The sequence below is a fragment of the Antrostomus carolinensis genome, unplaced genomic scaffold, assembly GCF_000700745.2.
Source record: "Antrostomus carolinensis isolate BGI_N321 unplaced genomic scaffold, ASM70074v2 scaffold53968, whole genome shotgun sequence".
Lineage (NCBI taxonomy): Eukaryota > Metazoa > Chordata > Aves > Caprimulgiformes > Caprimulgidae > Antrostomus > Antrostomus carolinensis.
This window is the reverse complement of record NW_010336163.1, coordinates 1-16,855: the sequence shown is the minus strand read 5'-3', so window position 1 is coordinate 16,855 and position 16,855 is coordinate 1. Positions and strand designations below refer to the sequence as shown.

Genomic DNA, 16,855 nt, shown 5'->3' with positions numbered 1-16,855 from the left:
CGTTGCTCTCCTGTCCCAGTGCTGGCAGCAGGATGTGTAAAGCCAGCCGCAATAACCGGAGGGCTGCTGAGGGCTCCTTCAGCCGGAGGAAGCGGCGCGGTGCCAGCCTGGGCTGGTTTCTGTGATTACGTCCCCGCGGGTGTGTCGGTTAAAACCCCGCACGGGAGCGGCACGGTGCAGACACATGCGAGTGGAGCTGAGCTGGAGCAGTTGTGGCGTCAGCTGAGAAGAGATGGCCTCAGTGGGTCCCCCTGCAGCCTCCACACAACCCGCCTTGCCCTCCGGACCCGCTGTCTTCAAAACCATCCCCTACGCGTTCATCCTGCCAGAGATAGTGAGTACGCTGCGCTTTGCTGGGTTACACCACCCCACTAATGGCTCTAGCGAATCTAAAACCTGGGAGCAGCACCCAAAACAATCCTCAAGACGGCATTAATGGGAAACAGTGGCTTTTCTTTTAGCTTACACTGAATGCACACAGGTGGTCTTCGTTGGAACAGCTTGAGGACAAGATACACTCCAGCTCCATCCCAGAGCCGGTGCGAGGGTCGCTGGCTGCTGTGGGGCTGAGAGGCTGAAGAGCTGCCAGTGCCTTCAGGGCAGAAGCAGCTTTAGTTATTGCCTAGAAATTGATTGAAAATCAAGGGAATTTCCTTCTCTGTATTAAGTCTTTCCAAGGGCTTGAAGGCAGTTGTGTGTCTTGGAAAGTGTGACATTCCATGAACCTTTCAATTGCTTATGGGTCCAGAGGGCATATGGTGGCACTGGCTGAGATAACTGCTGCTGTACTTTGACACATGACAGCGCCGGTGACCCACACCACCCACGCTCCACGGCTGCAATTGCTGTGGCTGGACTTTGCCGTGAGCTGCCTGTGCCAGTGGGCTCAGTCTCCCCACTGCAAATCTGGGGGGTTTCATCCAGTGGGACAGGGCCACATGAGCTTATCCAGATCATCCCGCGTGCTATTTGTGCATGGTAAATATTTTAGGTGGATCCAGAGCGAGCGACTCCAGACTCTGGGCTGGTGCATGGAGTGAGGAGGAGACTTCCTCCTGCCGTGATTTTAAGCCCAGGAGATTAGCGAGCGGGCAGGGCTGGGCTGACATTCGCCTTCCCCAGATAAAAGCACATTTTCTGGCTTTTCTGCCAAAGCCCTCAGGGTGAGACGTTTCCTCACATCATTAAACACAGCAGCAAACCTTTCCCTTTTGTAAGTATTTCCCAAGGACGTTCGGGGAAACTCGTGCCAGCTTATGGTGCTGCTGTCATGCTGGGATGCTCCAGGAGGCTGGTGCACGCTGCCCAAAGACACAGGGCTTCCCACAGCCGCTGGGGCTGGCCCCAGGGGGAGGTGAGGAGGGACTCGGGGAGAAGAAGGAGCTTTCCCCATCCCACACTCATCCAAGGTGCCTGTGTTTGCCCCCGGCAGCTCTGTGGGACCTGGGTGTGGATCCTCGTCGCTGCTACCTCCGTCTCCTTCCCGTTGCTGCAGGGATGGGTGATGTACGTGTCCCTCAGCTCCTGCCTCATCTCCCTGCTGCTCCTCTTAAGCTACATCTTCGGCTTTCACAAAAACAGCGAGAACTGGAAAGTGCTGGTAAGGAGGGGCTGGGACACTGGCGGATGTTGGTAGCAGCAGTGGGGGGTGCAAGACCACCATGGCTGGTGATGGGTTAGCCAGGCAGCTGCCAGCCCTTCTGCCAACAACCGTCCCTTTCCTTCTTTTGCCTCGACTGGAGTGCTGGGGGGAGCTGTGCTCTGCCGGGAGCGCTGTGTGGGCACAGGAAGGGGTCGGCACAGCGAGGGTTCGGTCCCGGCGGTGTCTGGTTGTGTGTGTCCCATTCGAGCACTCACATGTGCAGAGGATGAGGACCTCGTCCTCAGGGCAAATCAGAGAAGGACAGCCCCAGCCAAGCTTTGATCCTTGCCACTCCCTTGTTCTGCAGGACAGTCTGTACCACGGCGCCACAGCCATCCTGTACCTGAGCGCTGCTGTCTTGCAAGCCAACGCCACTATCCGCTCTGAGTCCGGCCCCAACTCGCCGCTTTACTACCAGCTCAACAGCGCCGCATCGGTGAGTTGGTCCAGAAAACCCAGGCAGGGCAGAGGGCCTGCAGTTCCTCTGGGGGAGATGGAGGAGCAAATACGAAAGCCACAGCAGAGCCATCTCAAGCCCAGCTGTGTCACACACGTTGGAGCTTCAGCTTCTTGTCTCTGTTGTGTTGTGCAGCCAGTGTGGGCTTCTCAGAGTCCAGCAGCTCATGGACAGCCTTGTGTGGCTGCCTCCTGGGAAACGTGGGGGACTTTGTCTCTTCTTTAAGGCTGGAGAGAGCTGTAGGCTGGGAGATTTCCCCAGGTTGAGAGCACTGAGTGGAGATGGGGTTAAGACCCTCCCAGCTGACCCCAGCTTTTGCTCTTCTTCCTCTTGCGCAGTTCTTTGCCTTCATCACGAGCTTCCTGTACATCCTCCACGCCTTCAGCATCTACTACCAGTGACAGCGCCGGCTTCGCCTCTGCAGGATGAGGGCTTTCCCAGTGCAAGGGATGCAGCTGTCTTCCGCCAAGGTGTCCCTGCCCCAGCTCTGTCACCCACCCCGTGGGGACAGCGGTTGCTTTTTCTCTTCATTGAAGGAGGGATTTTTGTACCACGGTGTCATGTCGGTGTGCTTGTGGGGACATTTCATGCCTTGCCCATGGGCAACGCAAGGAGAGGGACTGGGTGCAGGCTCCGAGCCAGCCTCCCACTCCAACGTTCCACCAAATATTTTTTCCAAGGAAAGGAAAAAAAAAAAAAAGACAAATCACTGTTCCTTCAGCAAACAGTTTCCTTTCTTATATTTTTTCCTATCTCCCCCAACACATAAATTTGTAACAATAATACAATATTGTCTTCCTTGACTTTCAGATAATTTCATTTGGTATTTGCAATACTTAGAATAAAGCGTCTAATAACAGTGTCTGACCAAACAGATTCCAACCACTATATAAGCCATGTTCATTGAACAAGCTCATTTTACTCCGTAAGAGTTTAAAAATTTCCTTTCAAAAACCAGAAAATGCTACAACAGACTTTTTAAACATCATAAATCATCGAGCTTCTAACAAACTTCTAGATACAGTATAAAACTACAGCATGAAAAGACTTCTCACTACGGTTATTTACAGTAGTGTCTGCTAATTGCCATTACAAAATCTGCAGCCACAGAGTTCAGTCGCGGTCAGGGCCTTCACCTCACACCGGCGCTACAGGCGTCCTCCCTCCCTGCACCTTCAGCGCTGCAGTGACTGGTAGAGGGAGCTGCCTCCTCTCTCTGCCGCAGATAATTCTCCACTCCTAGGACAGCGTTGACTCGCAGTACATCGAAGTAGAGAAGATAGTCTTGGAGACAAGCTGGCAGTGGCAATTCCCGGATAAACTGGTCCGATCGCAGGCGTTCGCTCCTTAAAATGGACCGGATCTCAAGGCGACAAAGATGAGACAGGGAAGGCATGAAGGCTGAGGAATTAAAAACCAAGTCACTGAACAGGACACCGTGAGATTACACTGCTTGCCTGCAGTTACCTGGTTTAGCTGGATCCCATCTGAACCCCCACCCAGTCTCTGGCAGATAACCAGGCAGAGTTCTCAATAGTGAAGGGCTGTTGCCTGCTAGAATCAGCATTTTTGCAGTTTCCTTAGAGGAGCTAGAAAAATTACCTTAAACTTCTAGAAACAAAGTGCCAAAGATTAATTTTATCCTTAATCAGAAAGTTTCATCTAACGAGCCTAGAACAGCTACCTTCTTGGGGAGAGAGAGGCTCATGCCACCTTACAAGAAATGAAAAATTAAGTCTAGAAGTAAATCCAGCAACAAAATAACACAAGAAAAACCACTTTCAGGATACGTATTAAATGATAGCATGACTCAGTTGGCATGTGAGGCCAAATGTTCTAACATGTTGCTAAATAACTTGACTTAGGACAACAACTGTGCGAAAAGACACACAAACATGTCTGTAAATGTGCACTTGCTCCAACGCAGACTTTCACATTATAGATCAACTTATGCTGATACAGAACTCCGGAGCCTCCAAACTCTCCTAGCGTGGCTTCTGCATTGATTTTACTCACAAGGAACCTGTAATACTAACTGCAGTAAGTTCTGTATTTCAGTACAGAAGGGTAAGTACGGCAGGTGTGTAACTCCACAGGACCGTACTTTGTCAACACCAGTTCTTGAACCTTTCTGCACGAACCCTTCATTTTTATTTCCTATGCTCGCTCACATGATCAGCTTATCTCAGTTCAAGTGCTTGGTATTTCTCAAGTGGGGAAGCCTGCCTCTCAGCACAGCAGCTGGCCTGCTTGTCCTGGCTGAAAGAATTAAAAACTGCAAACTTTTAAACTTCCCCCACACGCTGCTTTTCCCTCTCTGCTTTCTCTCTTCAGCTTTAGCTACTGGATGCTATTACAACACAAATATATTTATTAATAGCAAAGGAAACAAAGAAAGAACTTCATCTAAATTTCCCCCCAAAAAGATATCCTAATTAGCTTCAAATGTTCAAAAGGAATTATTATTTAATAACATCATCACTTAGACATTTTAAAAATTATTACAGATCCTTTTAAAGAAGAATTTGCTTTGAAATGAGTGACTAAAAAGACATCTGAGTGCGATTTTTCAGTAACGTACTGCATAGGCCACAGTGCACGACCTGTATGTCAAAGCTGCTTTTCTGAAGGGAGAATGCAGTGAGCACTAGTGTTTTCCTGGACAATCAATTATTAAATCTTTTTGGCTGACTACATTTTGACTGCAGGAGTGACAATGAACAGCTAGATTTGTAGGTAAATTAATATGATGATTTATATGGTTTGTATTTTAATTACTGTCAAATGCTTACAGAACAAGTTAGACACTTCATTGGAAATACAAATCAAATTTAAAAAAAAAAACAAAAATCAAAAAAATCTGTAGGGTATTGTCTAGAAAATATAACCAAGTAATACTGCTCATCTTCTCTTAAATCTTCCAAGAGGCTGAACAAATAATTTCAGGATGGCACAGTACTAATTTACAGTTTTATACCCATGTTTTATAGCACGTGCATGAATTTGAAGTGGACAAAATAACCTCAGCTGATAACACCTACCTGAAACATGCTCATTCTGAATTGAACAATGTAATGAGTAAAATTCATTCAAATATGCTTTGTTTTTTTGTTTGTTTGTTTAGGGTGACTGCTATTTCTGCTCCCCAGTTTCTGGACAAGCAATGTCTTATCAGCTCTTGAACCTTCTCTGCCATTGTGCATTACCACACAGAGCTGCTTCCCACTTCCAGCCTGGAAGCTGGCATACATGGAGACTTTTTTTTTTTCTAACTGTACTGCTTACCAAAATGGCTCTTGGGAGCCCAAGTGAACTTCTCTTTGTAGTCTGAAAGGTCTTGCTCTACAGCTGGAGGAAGCCTCTTCCAGTTTGTGAACTCCAGGATGAAATTAAGGGCATTCTGGTTCACAGAGAAAATCCTGTGTAACAAAAACACCCATAAAATATCATTTTACACAATAGCATAAATATAATAATGGAAACAACGCACAGGAAGCTTTACTATTTTCTAACAAATCCTTAACAACCTACATCCTCAGCTCAGAAACAGAAAACCATTAAAGGGAAATCCAAAGTAATTTTGACAGCAGAAGCCTTTACTAAAGTAATTTTATCTTCCTCCATTTCTTTTAAGAAGTAAGTTATAGACTGTAAGATAAAAAAATCCGCTCTGAAATTTAAATGCCTCAGTAACAGGCAGCATTCTCCTCTGCACTGATTTCTTATTCCATTTCCACCTAAATTTTAATAAGGGATCAAGACACCAGAGCATTATAAGCATTACCATCACTTTTGGGGAAAAAATGCATATATATTCAGCTACTTATTTGTTAAAACAAAACAAACCCCTCAAAATTTGCAAGTGTTTCAAACTCTCCTTCTACCAGAGACTGCATGTATATGTATTGAGAAATCAGTATGACTTACATTTTAAATCTTTAGCATGTGTGAAGAACTTTTAACAATAGCTTAATTGAATAAAGGGTATAAGGAGGTTTAAGTAACAGCAGGTAAACCAACTGTTTTAGTACCACACATGATGAAGAGCCATGCAATTTCACAGAACAGCTTCTCGCCTAGATGTGTGCTGTCCTGAATTTTCATCTGAATGGAAATCTAAATGCTCTAAACACACAAAAATACCAGACTAAAAAATTTTAATACTCTTGCTTTTTACAAGAGATTCATGTCAAAATTATTTTATGTCCTTTCTAGGTTTTATTATTTCATTTTTCTTATTTGACTGAACTTTCATACATTCATGGAAAACCATACAGGAGAGAGATCTGATTGCCTACCTTTTTTTAGGAGAATGGCGATTTTACTTTTCCCCACTCATAATTAAAATTGTCAGTGCTCTAGACTGACCAGGTTATGATTGATCATACAGTTCTTTTGCACAAGGAGCCAGAGCCAGTTAATGAACCATATGCAAAATGTCATTTGCTCTCTGCTATCCTCCTGTTATCTTTCAGGATGGAATAGTTAATATTGAAGTTAAACTTACAAAAACATCAGCTTTGTAGATTACGATGTGTTAAGTGTTATTTTTAAATGTGGGTATTTAAACAAAGGGATTAATTGGTATAAAAGTATTTGTGGATTACATAATAAAATATAAAAAAAAGCATCATACATGATATACATGGACAGTGAGATTTGTTTACTCACTGATTTGTAATCTTGTAGCATGTTTACTTTTGCAATCACTTGATCTTCTATGAATAAATATGATCTATAGAAGCACAGATATACCATGCTTTATATAGGCCCCTCTAATTACTGTTCAGAAAGCCATGGATGCTAACAATTAACAGAATGTCACTAAGTCATAAATGAATGCATTTAAAACTACCAATGATATATTAACCATGATATCTTAACTCATCTGAAATAGAAATCAGTATTTAAGTAATCCTTAAAATCCTACTCCTTTCAGACAGTTAAGTAACGCATGCAGTGAGTTTATACATCTCACATTATGTTGCAAACAGCTGAGACATACGGTAATAAAGTCTAAGCATCATCTTCACAGACAAGAAAAAAACAGAAGAAAATACAAATACTTCATAATTTTAAATATAAGATTAACTCTGTATGCCTAATTAAACACAAAACATCACCAAGCAGTTTTTATATGTGGAAGAATTAAAAAAACAAACCAAAACAAAAAACACAAACAAAAAACCCTGTGATTTTTTGCCACATTATTTTGCTTAACACACAATCTTTAACTGCATCCATTTTTTCTCCTCCTAACCTTGGCCCAGCTTCACCTTATACCTGTTTCCCATCTCTCCTGACCTCTTTCTCAGTATTTGAAATTCTTCTTACCGGTACTGTATTATACATACACATGCAATTTGCAACTAAATTTGGAGACTAATAAGAGATGTTTGATATAAAAATTGCAATATTTTGCCTTTCTCCAGGACAGTGATAAAGCAATCTCCGTTCTGGCTTTCTTCCTAAAAGAACTTTGTTTTACTGAATCCAGCCATTACCCATGAATGATTTATTTCAGACTTTCCCTAAGCCTCACCATTCCTGATCGTGCCAACTGATTATCAAGTACTATCCTCTGAAAGCACACATTGGCAACAGCTTTGCAGATTAGCATACAATATTAAGCAAACAAGATAACGTTATCTGCTCACCAGAATCTGCGCATTAAATCCACTGGATTAAAACCAGCCAAGAGCAGATAAGGCAGCCATTCCTTGTACTCCTCCTGCACTTTAACGGTGTAACTTACAAACTCCACCAACTGGTCCCCAGAAGGCAGTGAACAGCCCAGCTTCAAGAAGCGTTGAAACAAGGTAAACTTTTCATGGAACAGGCAATAGCCCAAATTAATCCCAAGTAAGGTGATCCCGTATTTCAGGAAAATATCGATGAAATAAAAAAACCTATGAACAGCACACAAGGAACAGGACATCCTGTTAGTTTTTCCTCCAGAAAGCATCTTACCATTTCACTTTTTACTTCAGAGAAAGCAAATTTCTTCTACCAAAAATCCACCCCCAGACCAAAGCAAAACCCAGCATGCCATTCTGACTGCAGTTGTTTCTGGAAAGCATCAGTTTAAAATGTAGAACCTGTTCAGTAGAAGCCTGGTCTCTACATTTAACTCACTTATTCTTTTTGTCCTGAAAAATCTATGGTTCCAACCATCTTCCAGCCCTTCCAAAGCACAAATAGAAACTGCCCCAAATCATCAATTACTGGTATCTGTAAGCCAGAGGCATGACCACACTGCTGATCTGTCACGTGCTAGCTATCAGCAGAAAGCAGTGTGCCCTCTTGATTAGGTTTCACCTTAAAAATCTTCCATGTGCAATCGATGGACAAGTATGTGAAAATATCAAATGACTGCACTTCATAACACGGGCACCAGCCTCATGGTCAAACTTGTTAAGGGTTTAATTTACATCCAGCTGTATTTGCAGGAAGCACTGCAACCCCCTGAACTACTGTAAGCATTTTGCAATGTTTTTACTAAAATGATTTTATCATTATCTAATATAATATGGTAATATCATAATGGATGAGATTTTGACTGATAATTAGTGTGTTGCTTTTTAGTTAGCAATTACATTGCACATTACTTCATAGAAGTGGTGAGATATGTTACCTGCCTCATTTACAGCACATTTTAGTAGTTACCTGGTCCACATCCCTTCCTACATTATTTATTACAGAGTAAGAATATGACAGAAGGGGAAAAATGATGTCCAAGGTTTTTTAAAGACAACTTCCTAGAAATGTGTGATGAAAATTAGTAATAACAAACCCTGGGCACTGCTTCACTGCACACCTTATGTGTCATTTATGGAGATACAGGAAAGCACATTCTGCCTTGTACCCTGATATGCAATTTCACATGTGCCATTTTGGATCTCGACGAGTTACTGACTCAAGCAATTCAAAATCACCTGCAGCCTGACCAGAGACACAAGAGCCTGCAACACATACAGTCACTGGGATGTACTTTCAGTATTAAAAAAACCCAACTGTGTCCTTGATTTCTCTCCTTGAAATAAGCCCTTTTAGTTCAAGTAGGATAAACTCAATCAGAATATTACTGTAGTATTTTCACTTCAGGATCACTGTGAATGACAAGTTATTTATTACAATCATGGCACTGTAGATTGACTGCATATATTTGGTAAAGTTTTTTTAAAAAATCCTGGAACTGGAAGAATGCACGATCCTATTAATTAATAGCATGTAACTAGTACACACTTTACAAATACATGTATTCAAACATACTCAGCAAAGAATATCCCAGCAAAGTTAACTTTTTCAACAGATTTATCCAGGGAAAAAAAAAAAGTACAACACCTCAAGACCACCATTTTTAATTATAACAGGCTTTCTCATAAAAAATAATTTCTCAAATAGCCTCTCTGCATCTGTGTACAAGCCTCAATTGTTCATAGGAATCAGAATACCAAGGTATATTCTCTAAATGTTAGTATTTTGCAGGTGACAAACTTCTGGAATCTAAGAACTGTTAAAATATTGCATATTTTGATTTTTCTTCCTTAAATAAAAGAAATCAGAGCAGGTCCCATGTGGAAGGCAAGAGGCAAGAATGAGAAACTGAAATCATGATTCCCAAATTTAAGCTAACCCCAAAAGTTATGTTTTTTCATCTATCGGATAAACTGCTTTTTAACGGGGGTGAACAAAATTCACCACTACCAAAATCTCATTAATTTAAATGGCAGCACATAAGCAATAAATTTTGGTCCATATACATTAAATATTCTGTTAGAATCTGATTTTTAAGAAGATTTAAAAGCTTCTATTGAAGATATTTTCCTTAATGCAACACACTAGCCACATAACATTACCTCACATTAATATTCCTGAGGAGAAGCATCTACAAAGGGTGAACTAAGTAGAATTCTGGCAAAATATTAAGTTATATACAGCAATAAGCTGAAGGGAAAAAAAAAAAGTTTTCACATGTATTTTCTACCACATTAAATTGCTCCGTTGTTCTAAAGCATAAAGCAGTATCAGATAACTGCTCTCAAGCCTCAATTAAAATGTAAAACACAGTGACATTACAGCTCTATACAAAGCTCAGAACTGCCAAGAGGTGAGTGAGATTTGATTCTCTATCTTGATTTCAGCTGTGCCAGTATTCAAACCTTTGAATTTTATTTTATATATTGAATTAGTTTGGGAGGAGCACAAGGAGAGATTGGGGACAACAACATCGAGATCTTTTACAGTAATAGCCCACTCCTCCACAAATTAAATTTCCCACAGAAAAAGGAAGAAGAAACTTCTGTAATAAAGGAAAAAAAAATCAACAATAAGGACAAGAAGAGTACCTCATTGACATACCATATATATATATATATATATACACACACACACGCACTTAGGAGTAAGGCTTTTATACCTGATTATTTTCCCTCCAAAATTACAGCTTTTGCATTATGAAGTAAGTGTTGTTTTGTTTTGAATACCAGGGGCGTGCATCACTCACCAGACATAAAATAAATGGGTCATGACCTAAAAGAATGTATCATGCAGTTTCCCAGTCCTCCTCCTTCCAGCTATAGTGTTAAGCTGATTAATTCTGCTTGTTTTGTGCACGAGACTGGCATACAGAAAAGGAAAACACTATTTTGCAATAACTCATCCTTACTGAAAAGAACCTGGCTACTTAAGAGCCCTGTTGATCCAATTACAGCATTGAGTCGCGTTCCCAGAGGACAGAGAAGTGTTGATAAGGCCTCTGGAAAGCATGAAACCTGCACTTATGTTCTACATGACTCTTCTTCAAAGAGCTGAGATTCAGCGAGGTTCTTCAGCTCGTGCACGCAGTCCAAACCCCACACACCATTCAGGTACTGACAGTTTAACTCCAGCTGCTCAAGAATTGAGGAAGAAGGGCAGGAAAACTGCACATTAAAAAAAAAAAGTTAAATAAAGGCCTATAGAATTATGAATAGTTTCAAAATATAAGAGGTATACTTACTCTTTTTGGAAGACCATACACATGGGTGATCTGCAGTCGAAGTTAAGGCACTCTTGAGCATCCGGACTGTAGCCTTCTTTAAGTAACATTTCCAAACACTCTTTATGACCACCATATACTGCTGAATACACAGGGCTCACTTTGCCTTTGCCTTTGTCACAAATCCGATCAGTAATTGGTATAAGCAACTCTAATATCCTGTAAATATTTAATAGCACTATTTATTTTGGGATCTTATGCAATGATTAATTTTAAATGTATGGTCTTTTTTCATATGGCCATTACAACTTAAGAAGAAAATCCTACCTGTTTTTTCACTAATGAGTTTGCACAAAAGAACGACCTTTACAATTTCATACCCATATAGAACGACCTTCATAATTTCATACCCATATATAGACCCATAGCATTGTGCTTTGGCAGGGATTCCGGCTGGCAATAAATACTTTTATCTGAACCAGAGACAGATATTTCCTACTCCCCAACAATCCTTTTTACAGCAATAGAGTACCACTGCACATTAAATACAGACTTCTATGAAGTCTGGAAGCAAACTGAAAATGTGAGTTGCAGATAAAATGAATGGTTAGTTCTGTTCAACAACACTCACTGAGACACTGAAAGAGAAAAATCATTCTGTTTCATAGATCACACGCCTCCAGTCCACATCCTTTCCAGCTAACAAGGATTCGTGACCAACACCAATTCCTTTGCTACTGGAACTTACGGGTGATGCTCAGAGGTTGCCAGTTACATATCGCTGCAGAAGCTATGAAGGCAACATTTGATTTAAAGACATTTCTAGTACTGACAACTTTGCTAACCCACCTTCTGTTTCTGAGAAAATGAAGAAAAATCAGCTTCCTCCATATCTACTACAGTCTGCCCTCCTCATCAGTTTGGGAAGAGGCATCAGTATGATGCACAAACTTTAATGACTCAGCTGATGACCTCTTTTTGCTAGTGGTTAGGATCAAGCATCTACTAATAATTTTGCAGCTGGTATCATCATTAATATATTTAAGCGCTGTCACACGTGCAAATCATGGGGTCCCCAGAGATGCTTCTCCGCAATGGCCTGCTACTCTGCAAACTTCCTTCCACTCTCAGGTTTCTGCTGTGAAAATGACTTGTGTCGAGGGGATTGGGCAAGGCTACAAATGTATTTCTGGAAGGATTAAAGGAACTGTTTTGTGGCTTTGCTTTTCTGGCTGGTTCAGCTAAATCATTATTTGCACAATGTAATATGGCTGTTGAGTGATTTGATATCTGGTTCAGCACTGTGGAAAACCCTCTAAGTTCGTTAGGATACGGATCAGACTCAGGTTAAATACTGAATTAAAAATGGTTGGGACTACTAACAGACATTTAAGATATGAAAATAATTAGGAATTCTAAACTACAAATCAGCTTGAAAACTTGTTTTTCTTCCTTTTAGAGCTCAACTTCCTCTTTGTTGATTAGGTTTTTATTACCAGAATCTTCTGTCTGAATGTCTTTTTAATCACCTACTTTTTATGGCCCATTTCAGCCGCTGCGTGAATAGGTAACTGCCAGTTATCCTCATTGCAGTAGAGATTTGGATCTGCCCCTTTTGATAACAGTAGCTCCACACATTCAGCGTGGCCTTCCTGCGAAGCAATCAGCAGGGGAGTGGCTCTGTCCTTGGCTTGACAGTTTACTTCTGCACCTGACCAAAAAAAAAAAAGACAGTATTTTATATCACCACTACATCACATAAAATGAACGACACATGAAAGTTAATCAGTAATTGGCTTTCACAGAGTGACTTCACAACACAACAGCTTTTCCACAGCGATAAGGAAACATTTACTAGCTTGCTGCTAACATTTTTAAACAGTCAGCGCTTTAACTCTGTCAAAGATCAGCACAACATGAGATAGACATGCTGGAGGAAAGGCAATGAGCTAGGCAATCTTTCAATTGCAATTTTTTTTTTGAGATTCTCCCCCTGTTTGGTAATTAGTTAGTTAGTACTGTTTATCTGGTCAGGTCATGGCTCCCTCATGCTTAATTGTTATGGCAAGTAATTTTGGTTGTAAGGACACGTGCACTTAGAAATGTAACACTAGTTCGTTAAGTGAATGAAACTGTTGCTGCCACTTTATGACCAGAGAGAGACCTTCTCTTAGCCTGAACAATATCTTATTACAAGAACAATTCCATCAAGGTCAGACCACTAATGTAATACCATTGAGGGCTTCTAGAAGACCCTGATGATCCTTAATCTTTTCATAGTTTTGATTTATTATTTCCTACCATCACTTGCTGAAAACTATATTAAATTACTGAAACAAGATTTAAGCAATTAAGGTGGTTTTGCATACCCATCTGCAACTAAAATTACATTAAAAAATACTAAAATTTGAAGTTATGAAGTACAAGAGTAGAACTGAAATTGCATCTGGTGACAGGTTGATGCAATTTTAAAAACAATTAAGCTAAATGAATGATCACTATTACCATGGGATACAAGTAGTCTTAAACTCTCCAGCTTTCCATACTGCGCAGCAACAAACAAAGGTGTAATTCCAAAGTCATCCTTGCATTCCTTGCTTGCCCCTTTCTCCAGCAGTATTTTCATTATCTCAGTGAATCCCTGAAATAAATATTTTTATTCTTAACCAACAAAAACTGAGAGAACTGACATAATCTGTTTTTCCCACACATTCCAAACAGAAATAAGAAAAAACACAATATATTAGATATTCTAAAGATGTACCAAAAATTAATGGCAGAAAAAATTAGACAAGTTTAATTTAATTTTTCATGTTTTCTCATTTACATGATATGTACAAATGGATATTCAATTAGTTTATTAGAACCATGAAGCTAACATAACCTATTCTGTAAATAGGTGATATATCTCACTGATGATGAGACACTAAACAGAACTTTCTCAAAAAAATCTTGTAAGAGATCCATTTCCCAAATACAACAGGTGAGCTTGTGAGTACGCGCAGTACTCATAATACTTAAATAATTATTGCTTCCCAGCATCAAGATCTCATGTTGTTTCAGATACCATCTTCAGTGCATTGCAAGCACTTCAGCACTTAGATCACCTTATGACTGCTAGGGTAGGTTAGGAAAAATTACCCAATAAAAAGGCAAAGAAATTGATAAATTAGCACTCAGAATACACCAGTTACATGTAAATTATATGATACACTTACAGGTTACCTGAAAAGAAGCTTGGTGCAAAGAATTCCATCCAGACCAAGAATGAGGTCCATTAACATTTGCTCCATGTTGGAGTAGAAAGTTTACAATGTCTGTGTGTCCATTTTCAACAGCTTCAAATAGAACAGTAAAAAAATGAAGAAAAAAACCCATCTTATTAACCGGATTTAAAGAATTCATTGAAAAACTCAAATGGTCTCGCTGCTAACTTCCTGACACAACAATCATAATTCTTTTAAACTTACTTTATATACGCTTACTTTCCTTTTATATTTACACTCCCAAAAGAGTTGGAGAATGGAAATTTATCCACAAAAATTTTAGTTAGATTTGTCAGGTGAGTAAAACAATAGGCATTTGTAATCAGACCATTTAAACTCTGAGGATTCACTATACAAGAAGTTTTAAGCATTTAATTATGTCAAACTTAAATTATAGAAAAAACACTAAAGTAATGGACCTTAATTGGTAAACTAAGAACTGCAAAAAGAGTAAGAGGTCTTTTCACATAAGAAGTAGGGAGGAATTAAAAAAAAACCCCAAAACTTGAAACACCCTCATACAGATGTAATCCTATACTTTCTAGACCTTTTCTGTGCTAGAAAGAAACAAAACGCGATGCAAAAAACCATTCAGTTTTACAGTTTTGTTTTAAAACACAGTCTGAAGCAGATTTATCCATAAATAAAAAGTAATCTCTAGATCCACTCCATCTCTTGAGTCTAAAGCCTAATATTTAGGCTACAAAAATATGAAACATGGTAGGCAGTGAATGAACTCTGGTGAGTTTAAACTCAGCAAATAAGCTTTTCCCCACTTGTTGATTGTTCTGAAATTTCAAGAAAACTCCTGGCACCTAGGAACAGTGCGGTGGTTGCTTCGGTGGTAACTTCATTGAGGTCAGCCCCAGCTTCCTGAAGAACACGAACGCTTTCCAAAGACCCATGGCGTGCCGAAAGGTGCAGCGCACACAAACCTTCAAACGTCTTTGAATTTACATACTCAACAGATGGTGCTACAAAGAAAATTACAGAGAGAAAAAAACACAGGTATTTAGCAATGAATTACAAAACACAGTTATTTTCTTAAAATAACTGAATTATTTGAGATGTGTGGCCTACAGTGTATCCACAAACATGCTGGTATCAACTCTTTCAGACAGCAGTGTCGGTTATTGCTGGCCCTACACAGACACCCCTCTTGGGCAGTGTTACTAAACACCCAAGCCTTGTAATCAAGGTAGGTTTAGTTTTATTTGAGAGGACAAAGTCAATAAAGCAAGAGCACAGTGCTGGGTGCTTGACCCAAGTCAGAGGCACACCGGGAAAGATACGTTATCCCTTTATATACATTTAGGATTGCATTAGTCACATACATACTCATTTTAAGGTTGGATTATTATAATTAGTTTTTTAAAAGGGGCAGGGTTATCCTAATTACTTTGGGGGGACTTATTAAGATAAAATCTTATCTTTTCGTGCACGTGCACTACTGCCCGGTGGTTGTGGGAAAAGTCCTTGGCAGGAAGGCCCACAGTCTTCTTCAGAAGACCTCTTCACCCCTGATGAGGGGGTTATCTGACCTCCAGACCACCGGTTTGGTTCTCTCCAGATGGTGGGTACAGTGGTGTTCATGTCTCCACAGTTCCTCAACTTCCCCCCTTTGCTCCCCCCATATCACCACAGTTCCTTGGCTTCCCCCCTTTGTTCCCCCAGCACTGGTCATTTCAGGTCTCTTCATCAAATTCCCCATATGTCAGCAAAAAAAGAATTTTTATGGCGAAAGCCAACAACACTCTCCCCCATTTCTCACAGGCAGTGAAGGTCAAGTAAAATCAAATGTCATCCTCAGACTACAACATGCCAATTTCCCTTACTATAACTAGTCAGTATCTATGAAACCACACGGAAATTTACAAAACAAGCAAGAATATGATAAGAGAAATTGATTTAATTTATATTTTATATCGCAGGGGAATTTAGCAGAAAAATCGCGCTATTTCACATCAAATTTTCCTTACCTGCGTGAACTAGCAGCCTCAGACATTCACTCCAATTGTGAGCTGCTGCTTCGTGGATTGGCAACCACCCCCTGTTATCTGGAACATCAATGCTATATCCCTGCTTAATGAGTTTCCTCAGCATTTTAACGTTTCCTTCCCTGGCTGCAAGCCCCATGGCAGAGCACCGATCGGAATAGGCCTCTGTGAAATCCATCCTTGTGTATGGCAAACTGCGTGGGAGGAACGGGAGAGGAAAAAAGGGAAGGAGGAAAAAAAGAGATACCTGTTAATATAGAATATGTGGGGGTGTTTGTTGTTGGTGGGTTTTTTTTGGTTTGGGTTTTTTTCCCCAGAGGTTTTTGGGTTGGGTTTCTTGGCGGGAGGGTGTTCGTTTGTTTGTGGGGTTTATGGGGTCTAACTGCTCCCCTGCTGCTACCCAGCGGCTCCCGGGAGGCCCAGTGAGCCAGGGGAGGCGATATCTTTTCCGGGCCAAGGGACACAACCCTCAAGGTGAAGCTCTGTGCACAAGCCGGGTACAGACACAGACAC

General features: G+C 40.7%; 2 protein-coding genes across 2 annotated transcripts; one reads left to right on the top strand and one right to left on the bottom strand.

The window, feature by feature from the left end:
* The first annotated feature begins 232 nt into the window (after positions 1 to 232).
* MALL (mal, T cell differentiation protein like) lies at positions 233 to 2,500 on the top strand. Its single transcript, XM_010174737.1, has 4 exons — positions 233 to 334; positions 1,433 to 1,600; positions 1,950 to 2,078; positions 2,438 to 2,500. The coding sequence occupies exons 1-4, from the start codon at positions 233 to 235 to the stop codon at positions 2,498 to 2,500; spliced, it is 462 nt and encodes a 153-aa protein (XP_010173039.1).
* Positions 2,501 to 3,231: 731 nt separating this feature from the next.
* ASB3 (ankyrin repeat and SOCS box containing 3) lies at positions 3,232 to 16,520 on the bottom strand. The gene is made up of 9 exons (XM_010174736.1): positions 16,325 to 16,520; positions 15,161 to 15,319; positions 14,305 to 14,417; positions 13,585 to 13,720; positions 12,613 to 12,790; positions 11,101 to 11,298; positions 7,757 to 8,008; positions 5,385 to 5,518; positions 3,232 to 3,500 (listed from the first exon to the last, which is right to left on the bottom strand). The coding sequence occupies exons 1-9, from the start codon at positions 16,518 to 16,520 to the stop codon at positions 3,232 to 3,234; spliced, it is 1,635 nt and encodes a 544-aa protein (XP_010173038.1).
* Positions 16,521 to 16,855: the final 335 nt, after the last annotated feature.

Excerpts from the sequence above, each read along its gene's own strand:
- ASB3 (XM_010174736.1), bottom strand. The coding sequence starts at position 16,520 with ATGGATTTCACAGAGGCCTATTCCGATCGGTGCTCTGCCATGGGGCTT. Across the intron at positions 12,791-13,584 it reads AAGACTACTTGTATCCCATG|GTGCAGAAGTAAACTGTCAA; the intron begins GTAATAGTGATC and ends TTTTTTGGTCAG. Across the intron at positions 8,009-11,100 it reads TGTATGGTCTTCCAAAAAGA|GTTTTTTTATTTCATCGATA; the intron begins GTAAGTATACCT and ends TGCTGTTCATAG.
- MALL (XM_010174737.1), top strand. The coding sequence starts at position 233 with ATGGCCTCAGTGGGTCCCCCTGCAGCCTCCACACAACCCGCCTTGCCC. Across the intron at positions 1,601-1,949 it reads GCGAGAACTGGAAAGTGCTG|GACAGTCTGTACCACGGCGC; the intron begins GTAAGGAGGGGC and ends CTTGTTCTGCAG. Across the intron at positions 2,079-2,437 it reads AGCTCAACAGCGCCGCATCG|TTCTTTGCCTTCATCACGAG; the intron begins GTGAGTTGGTCC and ends CCTCTTGCGCAG.